Below are 16,433 nucleotides of genomic sequence, written 5' to 3'. Positions count from 1 at the left end.
GGCAGAGGCCACAGAGCCATCCCTAGCGCCCGGGCCATCTTTGCTCCAATGGAGCCTCGGCTGCGGGAGGGGAAGAGAGAGAGAGGAAAGAGAGGGGGAGGGGTGGAGAAGCAGATGGGCACTTCTCCTGTGTGCCCTGGCTGGGAATCGAACCCAGGACTCCTGCACGCCAGGCCAATGCTCTACCGCTGAGCCAACCGGCCAGGGCCTAAATTTTTATTTTCTAATTATTGCAATTGTATAAAAATAAAATTGATTTTTTGTATATTTACCTTCTATCTAGCAACATCCCTAAATGACAGTATTTATCTGTAGTTTTTTTAAAAAATTCTATAATTTTTTTTTTTTTATGTTAAAGCATTGGCTTTGACATCTGGGAAAGTTTTCATTATTTCATAAGTATGAATTTTGTTGTTTTTTCATAAATGTTCTTCATCAAACTGAAGTAGTATCCTTTTTTATTTTGAAAGACTGTTGAGCTATCAAATTCTTTTTCTGTATCTATTGAGTTTATATTATTCTGCTAGTGTGATAATTGAAATACATTGATTTTGCAATACCAAATCACCTCTTTTTCTGAAATAAACGCAACTTGTTCATTATGTATTACCTATTTTTTTGTATTTTGGGATTCCTTTATATATTTTATTTTTAAAGCAGTTTCCATCTCTGTTTTTGAGAAATTCTGAACTGTAATTTTCTTTTAATGACCCTGTCAAGTTTTTGTATCAGCATTTTACAGGCCTTATAAAATAGTTTATTTTTTTTTTATTCTTTGGGAGAACTTAATATTACAGATTGAGCTCCATTAATAATTATAGGACCATTCAGATATTCTATTTCTTTTACTAGTTTTATTAAGTTGTATTTTCCTAGAACTTTGTACATTTCATTTAAATTTTCAAAATGTTTTGTATAATTTCTCATGATATTCTTTTATCTTTGTTATACCTTCTTTATTCCTGACAATAGACTATATGCATGTTTTTATTTTTAATTACTCTTTCTGTTAATTTATCTATTTCATTAATTTTATTCTACAAATAACTTCTGGCAATTTTGCTTCTCCCTGTTCCTACTTTTTATTGAGATATAATTGATAATTGACATGTAACATTGTATAAATGTAAATTGATTGATTGTTTGATTGATTTTAGCTAGAAAAGAAGAGAGAGAAAGAGACTGGAACCTCAATTCGTTCCTGTATGTGCCCTGACTGGGGATTGAACTGGCAACCTCTGTGCTTTGGGCAAATGCTCCAACCAATGGAGCTATGTAGCCAGGCACATTGTGTAAATTTAAGATGTCCAACATTTTGACCTGATACATTTATATATTGCAATATGATTACCACCATAGTATTAGCTGATGTTTCATGTCAAATAATTATCATTTTGACCCTGGCTGGGTAGCTCAGTGGATAGACTGTTGGCCTCGCTTGCAGATGTCCCTGGTTTGATTTCCGGTCAGGGCACACATGAGAAGTGACCATCTGCTTCTGTACACTTCCCTCTCCCCCATTTCTCTCTCTTCCTCTCTCACAGCAAGTGGCTTGATTGGTTTGAGTGTTGGTCCCAGGTGCTGAGGAATTCCAGTTGGTCTGAGCATTGGCCCCAGACAGGGGTTACTGGGTGAATCACAGTCAGGGCACATGAGGGAATCTCTCTATCTCCCCTACCCTCACCTAAAAAAATAATATAATTATCATTTCCTTTTTGTGGTGAGAACATTTAAGATCTAATTTCTTAGCCACTTTGAAGTAGATAATACAGTATTGCTAACTACAATCACAGTGCTGTGTCTTAGAGCTCCAACACTTATTTATCTGTAACTGCAAGTTTATATCCTTTGACCAACATTTCCCCAATCCTACCCCCACCCCACCACTAACACCTAGTAACCACTGTTATACTCTCTGTTTCTGTGAGTTTGGCTTTTGTAGATTCCACTCAAAAGTGATACCACACAATATTTGTCTTTGAATTACATCACTTATCATAGTGCCCTCAATGTCCATGTCCATCCATGTTGTCATAAATGCCACTTTCTTCTTTCTTGTGGCTGAATATTTTATTGTGTGTATAGTAAATCTTTTTAAACTGTTCATCTGTTGATTTCAAAACTTACTCAAGGCTATAGTAATTGAATTTGTTCTTTTTCAAAATAATTTTGGCTTTTTGGGTTCATATTCATTTCTATGTTCGTCTTGAGAATCAGTTTGCTTTTCTCTGTAAAATGGGCAGCTTGAGTTTTGACAGTTATTTTTAAAAAATTTTTATTGAGGTGAAATTCAAGTAATGAAAGCTAGGCATTTTAAAGTAAACACTTTATTGACATATACATTCATAATGTTGTTCAGTCACCATGTTTACCTACTTTCTAAACATTTTCATCACCCAAAAATAAAATCCTGTATTCATTAAGTAGTTACCCCCCATCCTCCCTGCCCCCAGTGTCTGAAAACTATTGATCTGCTCTCTGTTCTTATGGATATAACTATTTCAGATAGTTTATATGAATTGATTCATGCAATATGTGATTTTTTTTTATTTCTGGGGTAATTCCCACTTATTTGTGATATGGAATATTTTAATTTGTTACTGGATTTAGTTTGATAGTATTTTGTTGAGAATATCTGCGTCTGTAAGGGGTAGTGGATATTTTCTTGTGATATCTTTGTGTGGTTTGGTTTGAAGATAATGCTAACCTCAGAGAAAGAGTTAAGAAGTGTTCCTTCTATTTTTAGTTTTTTGAGGAACAACCGTACTTTCTTCCATAATGGTTGTATTACTTTACATTCCCACCAGCAGTGGATGAGGGTTCCTTTTTCTCCACAGCCTCTCCAACACTTGCTATTACCTGTCTTGTTGATAATAGCTAATCTAACAGGTGTGAGGTGGTATCTCATTGTAGTTTTGATTTGCATTTCTCTAATAGCTAATGAAGATGAGCATCTTTTCATATATCTTTTGGCCATTTGTATTTCTTCCTGGGAGAAGTGTCTGTTCATGTCCTCTTCCCAGTTTTTTATTGGATTGTTTGTTTGTTGTTGATTTTTATAAGTTCTTTGTATATTTTGGATATTAGGCCTTTATTTGAAAAGGCCTGAGCTGTTGTTTGAAAATATCATCTCCCATTTAGTTGACTGTCTGTTTATTTTCTTGTCAGTTTCTCTTGCTGTGCAAAAACTTCTTAGTCTGATGTGGTCTCATTCATTTATCTTTGCCTTCACTTCCCTTGCCTTTGGAGTCAAATCATAAAATGCTCATTAAAACCATATGACCCAGCAGTCCCTCTACTGGGTATATACCCCCAAAACTCAAAAACATTGGTACGTAAAGACACATGCAGCCCCATGTTCATCACAGCATTGTTCACAGTGGCCAAGACATGGAAACAACCAAAAAGCCTTACAATAGATGATTGGATAAAGAAGATGTGGTACATATATACTATGGAATACTCCTCAGCCATAAGAAATGATGACATCGGATCATTTACAACAAAATGGATGGATCTTGATAACATTATATGGAATGTAATAAGTAAATCAGAAAAAACTAAGAACTGCATGATTCCATACATAGGTGGAGACTAAGAGACATGGACAAGAGTGTAGTGGTTACCGGGGTGGGGGAGGGAGGAGAGGGAAGGGGTGGAGGGAGGGGTGGGGCACAAAGAAAACCAGATAGAAGGTGACAGAGGACAATTTGACTTTGGGTGACGGGTATGCAACATAATTGAATGACAAGATAACTTGGAGATGTTTTCTTTGAACATATGTACCCTGATTTATTAATGTCACCCCATTAAAATTAATAAAAATTTTTAAAAAATCAATTATATGTATTTAAAAAAAAAAGAAGTGTTCCTTCTATTTTTTGGAAGAGTTTGAGAATATTCTTCTTGGAATGTTTGGCATAATTCACACGTTAAGACATCCAGGATGGTCTGGAAACCAAAGTTTAGCCATGTAGGCAATATGTGATGAAGATCCATAAGAACTCTAGACACCAAAGGTTAATTTGGGATTTCCTGGTTGGCAATAATCCTGATGAAAAATGGCTGTTAATGTTATTGCAGATCCCTTGTATGTGATGGTTGGTGCATATATGTTTATTATTGTTATATCTTGTTGACTTAATCGTTTTTTCAATACATAAGGACTTTCCTTGTCTCATAACAATTTTTTTATGTAAGTATGTTTTATTTGATATTAGTGTAGCCACCCCAGCTCTCTCTTAGTTACTATTTACATGGAATATAGTTTTTCCATTCTTTTACTTTCAACCTGTTTGTATCTTTGGATCTAAAGTGAGACTTATAGACAGCATAGAGTTGGTTAATTTTTAAAATCCATTCTATCTGTCTCTTTTAGTTAGTGAGTTTAATCAATTTATATAAGGATGGGCGCAAAATTAGATTTACAGTTGTAATACAAGTAAATAATACAATAATAATAATACAAGAATAAACTCTGTGTTTCACATACTCACAGCTGTAAACCTACTTTTGTAATCGCCCTGTATTTAAAGTGATTATAGATAAGGAAAGGCTTCTACTATTTTTTTTGTTTGTTTTCTATATATCATAGATCTTTTTTGTTTCTCATTTCTTCCAGGACTGCCTTTTTTTATGTTTGGTTGTTTTTTTGCAGTGTACCTTTTGATTACCTTTTCATTTTCTTTTTTGTATAACTTTTAGTTATTAATGGTTATCATGGGGATCAGAACTAAAATTTTAAATATAACAGTCTAGTTTGAATTGCTAATAGGTTAATTTCAGTAACTTGCAAAAAACTGTTTCTATATAATCTCTCTTCTTTATGTTGTTAATTTCAAAAATTACATTTTATACAGTGCATGCCCATTAACATAGATTTACATATAGATATTCTTCTCTTTATATGTCTTTTTATTTTTTTTTAAAGATTTTATTTCTTGGTTTTACAGAGAGAGGAGGGGGAGGGGTGAGAATTGCTGTTGTATATGCTGTGACTAGTCAAGCCCAGAGCTGTGAACCAGTGACCTCAGCATTCCAGGTCAACATTTTATCCACTGTGCCACCACTGTCCAGACTTTATATGTCTTTTAAATCACATAGAAAACAAAAAAAAGGAATTACCAACTGAAAATAGAATAATGCTGGCTTTTATATTTACCAATGTACTTACCTTCTCAGAGTTCTTTATTTCTTCACATGGTTTCAAGTTATTGACTGATTCCTTCCATGGCATCCTGAAGGACTCCCTTTGGCATTTCTTCTAGGGCAGCTCTGCTAACAGTGAACTCCCTCAGCTTTTGCTTTTCTGGGAATTATTTAGTTTCTCCTTTATTTTTGAAGTATAGTTTTGCCAGACATAGAATTCTTGTTTGGCAGGGTTTTTTTATTTTATTTTTTTCAGCAGTATAAATATATCATTGCACTGCCTCCTGACTGCTATGGTTGTTGATAAGAAATTGCCTTTGAATGTTATTGAGGATTCCTTGAACCTTGTACATGACTAATCACTTCTGGGTTTTTTTGCTATTCTCTTTGTCTTTTGATAGTTTGATTGTAAAGTTTCTCAGTCTGGCTCTTTTTGATTTTATCACTCCTGAAGTTCACTGAGCTTTATGGATGTGTAGAGTCATATTTTTCATCAAATTTTGGAATTTTTTAGCCATTCTTTTTTTAAACGTTCTTTTTACCATTTTCTCCCCTCCATTTAAAACTTTCATAATGAATATGTTGGAACACTAATGGTGTTCTATAGGCCTTTTAAAAAGAAATATAAGTTATAAACCAACAACCCTTCTATTTCTCAGAAGTAAGAACTATTAATGGCTTGATGTGTTTTCTTCTATGATTTATTTTCCTGTTGGAATAAACATTCTTCACTGAGTCTTAAAACATTGTATTTCCCTTTTTTCCTTGATCTACATTTTTCAATTTTTTAAAGGTTTGAATGAGTTGGTTATTTAGTCAACTGATTTGGGGAGTAATTGTGTAACAGTGCTTGTGCTCATCTTCTTTGAACATTAAAAATGCTCATTTGGCTACATCGTGTGTTATATCTTTGAATTTATTTTCTCATTATTTGCTTATTTGACCTATCATGTTGATCCATTTTGTTTTGTCTCCCATAAATAGTAATGAGTATTTAAAGCCATTTCAAGAATAGGCATTTCCAAGGACTCTGATAGATTGACCAATTTCTAGTAGAAGCATTAGTGTTCCTTTACATTTAGAAACAGTGTTCTTCAATGAGGGATTTTTAATTTTAAGTTGCTTTTTGTTTTAAGTTGTTTTGATTTACTTTTTTAACAAGCATAAGATTTGATTGATAGTCTATTTGGTGTCTATCGATTGAGATCACAGCACAAAAGGCAAGAGTGGTAGAGCCCTACCTCTGCTTGTTTCCTGGTTCCTCTCCTCTTTTGGTATTACTTTTATTGCTAATTTTTGAGTCTGGTTTTGTAGAACGTAAATTACACAACAGTCAGTACTTTCTTTGTTCATTGCTATAACTCCAGCATCTAGGGTTATGCCTGGCGTACAGATGGACCCAGTGACTACTGGTTGAATTGATGCCTCTGTGAAAGAATGAATCTGAGGAGCTGCTGATGGTTCTGATTGATGATGGTAGCTGGAATTTATACGTACTTTTCCAGGTGCCACTGGCTGTATTCTACGTCCTTTTCTTTTAACTTTATAACATTATTTGATATAGATACTATAACTCTTTCTACTTTAAAAAAGGCACAGAGATTATGTAAAACCCACATAGATTTCAGAGCCTAGTAGTTTAATTGCTACTCTGTACTCTTTTCCTCATCTTACACTTTTTCTTCTTTTCTTCTGTCCTTTCTGACTACATCTCTGGCCACATAGCCTGGCTGCACATTTAATGTGGTGTTACTTATAGATACCTCTCCCCTATATTTTGTATTGTGCTTACTACTGGGTGGAAATCCTAGATTCTCAAGTAGAAAATACATGAAATTATAACATGCCAATTTCTTGACATTTTTATAAATCACTTTATGGCCTGAATAATGACTAGCTGAACTGTTATGTACCTTCATTCTCATTTTTATATTCTGTAGTATTGTACCATCCCTGCCCCTGCTACATAATATGCCACATTCAGAAAATCTTGTAGTAACCAATCTAGATCACAAGCAAATTGAAGAAATAGGTTTTATTACAATTCAGTTTATACTATACCTTTTCTCTTCAACAAAAAGAATAAAATAACAGTGTTAAGTATTTATTTTTTCAAAAGAAATTCCAGCAGTCACCTTTTAAGCAATATCTGTACTCTGTTCTAGTTTTAATCTAATCTAATTGGATTCTAACACCCTTTACTTTTCCTATAGACTTTAACAACTGCTTTAACTAATTTTAAACATACTTAAAATAAAATCTCTGAAACTCTTTCATTGAGCAAACTCCCCACAGACACAGGGAAACCCAGAAAGTGAAGTTGATAATTTGATATAAAACCTAATCAAATCTAATAACATTCTTTTTTCTATAATCCCATAGTGCTTTTCTTTGTCTTTGGCAATCTGAACATGTATGCTATATATTAAGAGGTAAATGTACTAAAATTAGTTACTTCTGTAGATCAAAACATATGAAGAAAGTGAAAATGAAAACCATAGAGTAGATGAAAATATTCCTAATACATTTATAATAGAGCTCTTATATCCCAGAATATATAAAAATTTGGGGGGGGGGGGGAAAATCAGCAGGCCAAAGATACCACAATAGAGAAATACTCAAAAACACTTGAACAAGTACTCCACAAGAGGAGAGATCCAAATGGCCAGAAACATACTCAACTTCATTAGTAATCAGGTAAATACAGAATAAAATGATGCAGGAGGGGCTAAAATTTAATTTTTAAAAATTCATTATAGAGAGGAGAGAGAGAGCGAGCGAGAGGGAGGAGGAGCAGGAAGCATCAACTCCCATATGTGCCTTGACTGGGCAAGCCCAGGGTTTCGAACCTGCGACATCAGCGTTCCAGGTTGATGTTTTATTCATTGCGTCACCACAGGTCATAGTGAGGGGCTAAAATTTAACACTCACAACCCCACGTATTGTCAAAGAAGAGAAACAGCTGCAACTCTGATACACCACAGTTGACAGTGCAGTGAAAGGACTCTGGAAACCAGTTTGGCAGCAGCTGCTAAAGTTAAAGTTAAATGTATAAACATCCTAAGTAGTGTACATCCAAGAAAAAAATGCATGCCCTTGTTCATCAGGTGTCTACAACATTGAATGACAGAAGCAAGACATAAAGGAATATACGGTTCCATTTATATAAATTTCAAACATAGGCTCAAATCTAAACTATAATGTTCAAGTCAAGAAGTTAAATCTAGGCCCTGGCTGGTTGGCTCAGCGGTAGAGCGTTGGCCTGGCGTGCAGGGACCCGGGTTCGATTCCCGGCCAGGGCACATAGGAGAAGCGCCCATTTGCTTCTCCATCGCCCCCCCCCCCCTCCTTCCTCTCTGTCTCTCTCTTCCCCTCCCGCAGCCAAGGCTCCATTGGAGCAAAGATGGCCCGGGCGCTGGGGATGGCTCCTTGGCCTCTGCCCCAGGCGCTAGAGTGGCTCTGGTCACGGAAGAGCGACACCCCGGAGGGGCAGAGCATCGCCCCCTGGTGGGCAGAGCGTCGCCCCTGGTGAGTGTGCCGGGTGGATCCCGGTCGGGCGCATGCGGGAGTCTGTTTGACTGTCTCTCCCCGTTTCCAGCTTCAGAAAAATACAAAAAAAAAAAAAAAGGAAGTTAAATCTATTGGGGGCAAAGGGAGTAGATAGTGACTAGGTGATGGGTGTTTTATTATGTTAATTTTTTGAGCTGTACATTCATGTTTTATGCACATTTCTCTTTGTATGTTTTATTTCGCAATGTAAAGATGTTTATCAAGGTAGGAAGTCTGCCCTGGATTCATACCACTTGCTTTCCTATCCCAGCGCTGTTGCTTTTCAGCCATGTCACTTTGGGAAATTTATTTAACAGCACTAGGCCTCAATTTCATATCTGAAATGTAAAGATAATAAACCTATTTTGTAAGAACTGTTGTGAGGATTAGATGAATATTGGAATTTTTGCCAAGATATGAAGCACTTCCAGTGACAGCTGGCGCATAGTAAATACTGACTCACTGCTAACTCCTGCTGCTGTTGTTGCTGTTGATACCATGGCCAGTGTATTCAATCAAAGGGATTTTAAAATTCTCTTGGAATTACATTACATTTTAAAATTCATCATGCTCTTTATGTAGATGAGTTTTTGTTATGGTCTCTCAGAAAAGTTTATTCTATTCACTATTCATGTTATTTCATAAATTAATTCTTTTATAGATGTATTTTACAATTGTAAGTAGAATTTTCTTTGCCTTGTGTTTTGTAACTGTACATGTAGTATATATTTAAGTATAAGTCTATAATGGCATATAGAAGCTAATCCAGGGGTCACCAAACTACGGCCCGTGGGCCACATGCGACCCCCTGAGGCCATTTATCCGGCCCCCGCCGCACTTCTGGAAGGGGTACCTCTTTCATTGGTGGTCAGTGAGAGACGCAAAGCATGGCATCGCTCACATACAGTACTACTTCCAGTGACGTGGGATGCACGCCTCACGGCTCCGGAAGCACGTCACATCACTTGTTATATCTGGCAGTGACAAATATGGAACCGGACATTGACCATCTCATTAGCCAAAAGCAGGCCCGTAGTTCCCATTGAAATACTGGTCAGTTTATTGATTTAAATTTACTTGTTCTTTACTTTAAATATTGTATTTGTTCCTGTTTTGTTTTTTTACTTTAAAATAAGCTATGTGCACTGTGCATAGGGATTTGTTCATAGTTTTTTTTTTTATAGTCTGGCCCTCCAATGGTCTGAGGGACAGTGAACTGGCCCCCTGTGTAAAAAGTTTGGGGACCCCTGAGCTAATCCTTGATCTGACTCACTGCTGCCAGGCTTAGTTCTCAGGGCTACATGAGTTAATATGCTTAATCCTGTGTAAAACCCTCATATTACACAGGTAGAAACTGAGAACAGGTATTAAAGAGACCTAGCACATGGTCTGGGATTCAGTGGTCCCAGAGTCCATATTTATCCCACACTCTATGTCAGGAAGGCTGCTCATTTTTTTCTTTTTATTTGGTAACTGGTTACTTTTTCTTAACTAATTTTAGTTAATTTTCTTAGATTTTTAAGAAGCCAGTTATGTCATTTGCAAGTGATTATTATTATTTTTTGTATACTATTCAATAATTCTCGTTCTTGTTTTGATTTTAGTGTTCAGAGAAGGTATATAAAAATAATAGAGTGGAAATGCCTCTAATTTTTAAATCATTAAGAAACATTGACTATTGACTGGAGAATGTTTTCTTTACGTTATGGGTGTGTTTTTTTAATTATTGAGTTTACCAAAGGGATTTTGATATGTTTATTCTGATTTGTTTTCAAAATTAAAAAACACATCCTTAACATAAATTAGGAATGGCTTTTAAACTATATCAAATGTCTTTGTGTATCTATGCAGGTAATGGTATGGCTTTTCTGTGTTGAGCTATTGATGTAATAATTTGTATTAATATATAGCCTAATGTTGAATCATCTTTGCCTTCCTAGAATTTTTAACAGTTTGACTTTTATTTGCAAAAATTTCTTTAAGAGTTTTACGTTTATAAGTTTATAAGTACAAGTGACATTGGTCTACAGTTCTCTACCTTTTCTGTTAGGTTTTGGTATTGGGTGAATTCTAGCCATGTAAAGGGACTCTGGATGATTTCTGTCTTGTCATGCATTATATATACATTTAAAAAATATTTTGGGGGTACACTTTTTCTGGAATGGCTGCTTAATACTATCTGTTGGGATTTTTTTTTATTAAAGATTGTATGTTTCTTCCTTTTTTGCTAATTATGGAAATCTTCAAACAGAAGTAAAGAGATTGACGTCACTTTATAACTCTCTTACCTCACTTTGTTTTTCTCTAGAGTATTTTGAGCCTTGCTACTTAAAACATGCTTGAGGTTTAACAGGATAGGCATTGCCTGGGACTTTGTATGGGTGAATGAACGTGATCCTGTACTCATAACCACATGCATCACATCACCGTTGCCATATTCTTCTGTTGGATGTAGGCAGATCACAGGTTCTGGCCCCACCATCGCTTTAGCTTCTAAGTTCTCTTTAGTAATATTGTTCTAAGACAGTTAGATGAGTCTTTGAATTTCTAATTTGTCTTGAGTCCTGGGAGGGAGCTACAAAGTCAAAGGGCATAATAAAAGGCTTTGATGACTACTATTCAGTTGCTTTTCAGAAAACCAGTATCTCTTTGGGTTATGTGGTAAGTAAATGGCAACACTGGCAGTTCATAAAGGTGCCTGTTCTGCCAATTAGAGTTCATTAAATAATAAGAAAGTGGTAAAGAGGACAAGAATAATTAGAAATTTTTATCATAAACAACTTGAGTAATTGGCACCTGAAAGGCTGAAGGTTAATTTTTTTTTAAGACTTATTTATTTATTTATTTATTTATATATATTTTTTGTATTTTTCTGAAGCTGGAAACGGGGAGAGACAGTCAAACAGACTCCCGCATGCGCCCGACCGGGATCCACCCGGCACGCCCACCAGGGGCCACACTCTGCCCACCAGGGGGCGATGCTCTGCCCCTCTGGGGCGTTGCTCTGCCGCGACCAGAGCCACTCTAGCGCCTGGGGCAGAGGCCAAGGAGCCATCCCCAGCGCCCGGGCCATCTTTGCTCCAATGGAGCCTTGGCTGCGGGAGGGGAAGAGAGAGACAGAGAGGAGGGAGGGGGAGGGGATGGAGAAGCAAATGGGTGCTTCTCCTATGTGCCCTGGCCGGGAATTGAACCCGGGTCCCCCGCACGCCAGGCCGACGCTCTACCGCTGAGCCAACCGGCCAGGGCCTGAAGGTTAATTTTTGACAGTCCAAAACTATTTGATTAACTTATTGTTCTTTACTAAATCTAATTCAATGGGTTTTGTCAAGAAACTTTTGGGTGCCTAATAGTGTTAAATATTGTTAGTGAAAGAAAAGAAATATGCCAGTATTCTTGCCTTTATAAGGCTAATGAGAATCTTATTACTTTGTTACATGTTTTTCATCTTTCTACCAAATATAACTTCAACTTATAGAAGTTTATACTGGATTTCACCTTACCTGGGTTCTCTATGGGTTAAAGAAATTGGAAAGTTTTCCTAGGTGTAACTACTACAAAGACATTAACAAAGTTGACTTTTCCTTTGTTTTAGCAACAGCGCACTGTGTACAGACTGACTCTAGTCAAAGCGTGGAACGTGGATGAGCTCCAGGCATATGCTGAGCTGGTGTCTCTGGGGCGTCCCGACTTCATCGAAGTGAAGGTAAGCCCCCGCTGGCCACTGCTCCGCACCTTGCCTGGGATGCTTTGTTGACCGTTCTAGAGTTAATCTTCAGAACTCTACAGGATGTCCCAGATATTTTATTCATTCATTCAGAAATATTAATCAAGAACCTGGCTCTAGGCCCTGGCCGGTTGGCTCAGTGGTAGAGCGTCGGCCTGGCGTGCAGAAGTCCTGGGTTCAATTCCCGGCCAGGGCACACAGGAGAGGCGCCCATCTGCTTCTCCACCCCTCCCCCCCTCCTTCCTCTCTGTCTCTCTCTTCCCCTCCCACAGCCAAGGCTCTATTGGAGCAAAAGATGGCCCGGGCGCTGGGGATGGCTCCTTGGCATCTGCCCCAGGCACTAGGATGGCTCTGGTCGCGACAGAGCGACACCCCAGATGGGCAGAGCATCGCCCCCTGGTGGGTGTGCCGGGTGGATCCTGGTCAGGCGCATGCGGGAGTCTGTCTGACTGCCTCCCCGTTTCCAGCTTCAGAAAAATACAAAAAAACCCCCCCAAAACCTGGCTCTGTTCTAGTCATTGGGTATGATAGCAGTAAAGAGTAAGCATTTGTTCCCGCAAAGCTAATATATTAGTGAGAGGTAGACAATCAGTACAAACTGAATAATTAAAAGCTACACAAAGTTGACCCTTGAACAATGTGGTGTTAGGAGCACACTTGAAAATTCATGTACAAGTTTTGACTCTCCAAAAGCTTAATTGCTCATAGCCTACCAATACTAGAGCCTTCCCAATAATATTGTTGGTTAACATGTATTATGTATGTTATATGTATTATATACTGTAGTCTTACCATAAAGTCAGCTAAAGGAAAAAAATTTTATTAAGAAAATCATAAGGAAAAGAGAATACATTTATAGTATTTAGTGAAAAAAATTCACCTATGTGTGGACGCATGCAGTTCAAAATTGTATTGTTCAAGGTTTAACTGTAGTACCATCAGTGTGCTGAGAAATAGAAGTATTATACTGAGTAATTGGTTGGCTTTTAAGTAAACTTTTATTATGGAAAACTTCAAACATACAAGAAGTGAAGAGACTGGTCTGTGAACCCCATTATTTCATCACTCAGCTTCAAAACTTATCAGCTCATGTTTCAGCTATATCCCTACCTGTTTTCTTGCTTCCACCATATTATTTTGAAGCGAACCCCCACACTATATCACTGATCCATAACTGTTTAAATATATAACTCTAAAAGATATTCACTCATTTTAAACACTGATTCAGAATACAGTTCTCATAAGTGAACTGTTTAAATATATAACTCTAAAAGATACTCATTCATTTTAAACACTGATTTAGAATACAGTTCTCATAACTGAACAACTTTAACAATAATTTTAAGTTTTAGAACATACAAGCTTTCTTTTTTTTAATATAAAAATATTTTTGAGAGAGGGCAGAGAGAGAGAGAGAAAGAGGGAGGTGCAGGAAGCATCAACTCCCATATGTGCCTGGACCAGGCAAGCCCAGGGTTTCAAACCGGTGACCTCAGTATTCCAGGTCAACACTTTATCCACTGCACCAGCACAGGTCAGGCCTATATTGAGGTTTCAAATTAGACCAGTTATTTAAACAATATTTTTGAATCTGGATCCAAGTAAGGGCCATTCATTGTAGTTGGATTATTTTTCTCTTAAATTTCTTTTAATCTAATTGCTCTTCCATATGTTTTTTTCCCCTTGTAATTTATTTTGTTGAAGAAAATGATTATCCTGGCTAGTTCCTCCTATTTATAATTTAGATTCTGATTGCATTTTTATGTTTCCTGTGGATTGGTAGTTAGATCAAGAGATGATTGATCAGATTTGTGTTTGTGTGTGTGTGTGTGTGTGTGTGTGTGTTTGCATTCCAAGATTATTTTATTAGTGGTATTGCATACTTCCAGCAGGAGGCATGTAATGTCTGGTTTTCAGTGTTGCATTTGCCAGTATTTCCTTGGGATGGATTCCTAAAAGTGGACTGATGTGTCAAAGCTAAATGTATATATTTTTTGCTAGATATTGTGGTTGTCTCTTCTAACTTTCATAAGCTAGGAGGCTTTTCTGAGAGGATGACTTTTTCAAAACTGATACCTAAGTACTAAGAAGCAATACAATATGCAAAGACTTAGGGTCAGATCATTCTGGCAGATGGCACAGATAGGATACGGAGGTCCTGTGTCATCTCTGTGGGGCAGTTGGAGTGGGCAGTGACATAAGATGAGTCAGAGAGGTGGGCTGGGGCCAAATTTTGTTAGGCCTTTCAACAAAGGATAAGAGAATTGGATTTTATACTGTTCCATGGTAAGCCTTTCTCTACACTAGGTTCTAAGCTGGAGAGTGATGTGATCTGATTTATGGTGATAAAGTATCACCTTGTTGTTGTCATGAGTAGGTTAGAGAGGGCAGTAGTAGAAGTAGGCAGAGCAGTTAAAAAGTTATTGCTTAACCCAAGCAAGAGATGTGGGGAAGGTCATTGGCGATATAGTTGGAGAAGAGTGGCTGCATTTGGGATAAGTTTTGGAAATAGAACCAACAGAACTTATTGGTAGGTGATAGGAAGGGAGTGAAAGAGCAAAAGGAGTCCAGAATAGCACTAGGTTTTTAACTGAAACAGCCGTGTGGGTGCGGAACAGCGCAGAGACGGAAAGACCAGTGTGGGAGGGAGGGAAGTCTGGGGAGTAATTTCATGCATTCTCTGTTGGCTTTATTAAATTTGAGGTATTTTAAAAAATATCCTGGTATAGGTTCAAATAGGCAGTAGGTTATTAAGTCTGGAGGTCAGTGATAAGACAGGGCTGGCATGAAGATTCGGAAGTCGTCAGCAGGAGGTGGTGGTTAAAGCTATGGAGTGTTGAGAGGCAAATGGTTCTCTTGGACAACTAGGAATCTATAAAATGAGAGAAAATGACCGGAAAATTCACCCAATACCTGAAAGTTCCACTCTTCAGTGTATGTGTGTGAAGTTGAATGCACTCTATATATCAGAGGATATTTCAGAGTTTTACAGCTGTCTTTTAGTAAGTTCAGCTTTCTGTGTCACTGTACTCTGAAGGGTTGGGAGTGGGAACAGGTGAAAGAGACACTGCTGTCACAGTGTGTGGCATTTATCTCTAGTCAGGTCAAACTTTTTTTCCTTAAATTGCTCTTAAACTCTAATGATGCAAAGATACAAACTATCTGAAAAATATGTTTCCTTAAGTAAACTTTGCCAACATTGGGGGTTAGTGGTATTTTAATTTATGATTTAGCTATTAAAGAATGCTGCCTCGGCCCTGGCCGGTTGGCTCAGCAGTAGAGCGTCGGCCTGGCGTGCAGGGGACCCGGGTTCGATTTCCGGCCAGGGCACATAGGAGAAGCGCCCATTTGCTTCTCCATCCCCCCCTCCTTCCTCTCTGTCTCTCTCTTCCCCTCCCGCAGCCAAGGCTCCATTGGAGCAAAGATGGCCCGGGCGCTGGGGATGGCTCCTTGGCCTCTGCCCTAGGCGCTAGAGTGGCTCTGGTCGCGGCAGAGTGACGCCCCAGAGGGGCAGAGCATTGCCCCCTGGTGGGCAGAGCGTTGCCTTTGGTGGGCGTACCGGGTGGATCCCAGTCGGGTGCATGCGGGAGTCTGACTGTCTCTCCCCGTTTCCAGCTTCAGAAAAATACAAAAAAAAGAAAAAAAAAAAAGAATGCTGCCTCAAATTACGTTACACTAAAACCTCTGTTTTAAAGCAACTTGTCAGGGTCACATGGTCACCTATTTTCATTTTCTTTCTTTCATGTTTTCTATAACGAATGAGATATCTTAAAATCTGAAGAGAATCAACATACATATATATATATATATATATATATATATATTTTTTTTTTTTTTTTTTTTTTTTTTTTTTTCCCCCCTCTGAAGTTGGAAACAGGGAGGCAGTCAGACAGACTTCTGCATGCGCCCGACCGGGATCTGGCATGCCCACCAGGGGGCGATGCTCTGCCCATCTAAGGTGTTGCTCTGTTGCAACCAGAGCCATTCTAGTGCCTGAGGCAGAAGCCATAGA

At 37.9% G+C, this 16,433-nt stretch overlaps 1 protein-coding gene across 2 annotated transcripts in view; it reads left to right on the top strand.

Moving 5' to 3' along the window:
• The window catches only part of LOC136334441 (S-adenosyl-L-methionine-dependent tRNA 4-demethylwyosine synthase TYW1), a 201,698-nt gene that overhangs the window by 163,472 nt on the left and 21,793 nt on the right, over positions 1-16,433 (top strand). For both annotated transcript variants that reach the window (XM_066274639.1, XM_066274638.1), the window contains exon 14: positions 12,290-12,400. In XM_066274639.1, the coding sequence (XP_066130736.1) occupies positions 12,290-12,400 (111 nt within the window). The remainder of the gene's footprint in view (positions 1-12,289; positions 12,401-16,433) is intronic.

This window comes from Saccopteryx bilineata, chromosome 4 (assembly GCF_036850765.1).
Source record: "Saccopteryx bilineata isolate mSacBil1 chromosome 4, mSacBil1_pri_phased_curated, whole genome shotgun sequence".
Lineage (NCBI taxonomy): Eukaryota > Metazoa > Chordata > Mammalia > Chiroptera > Emballonuridae > Saccopteryx > Saccopteryx bilineata.
This window is presented reverse-complemented; position numbering and strand designations above follow the sequence as displayed.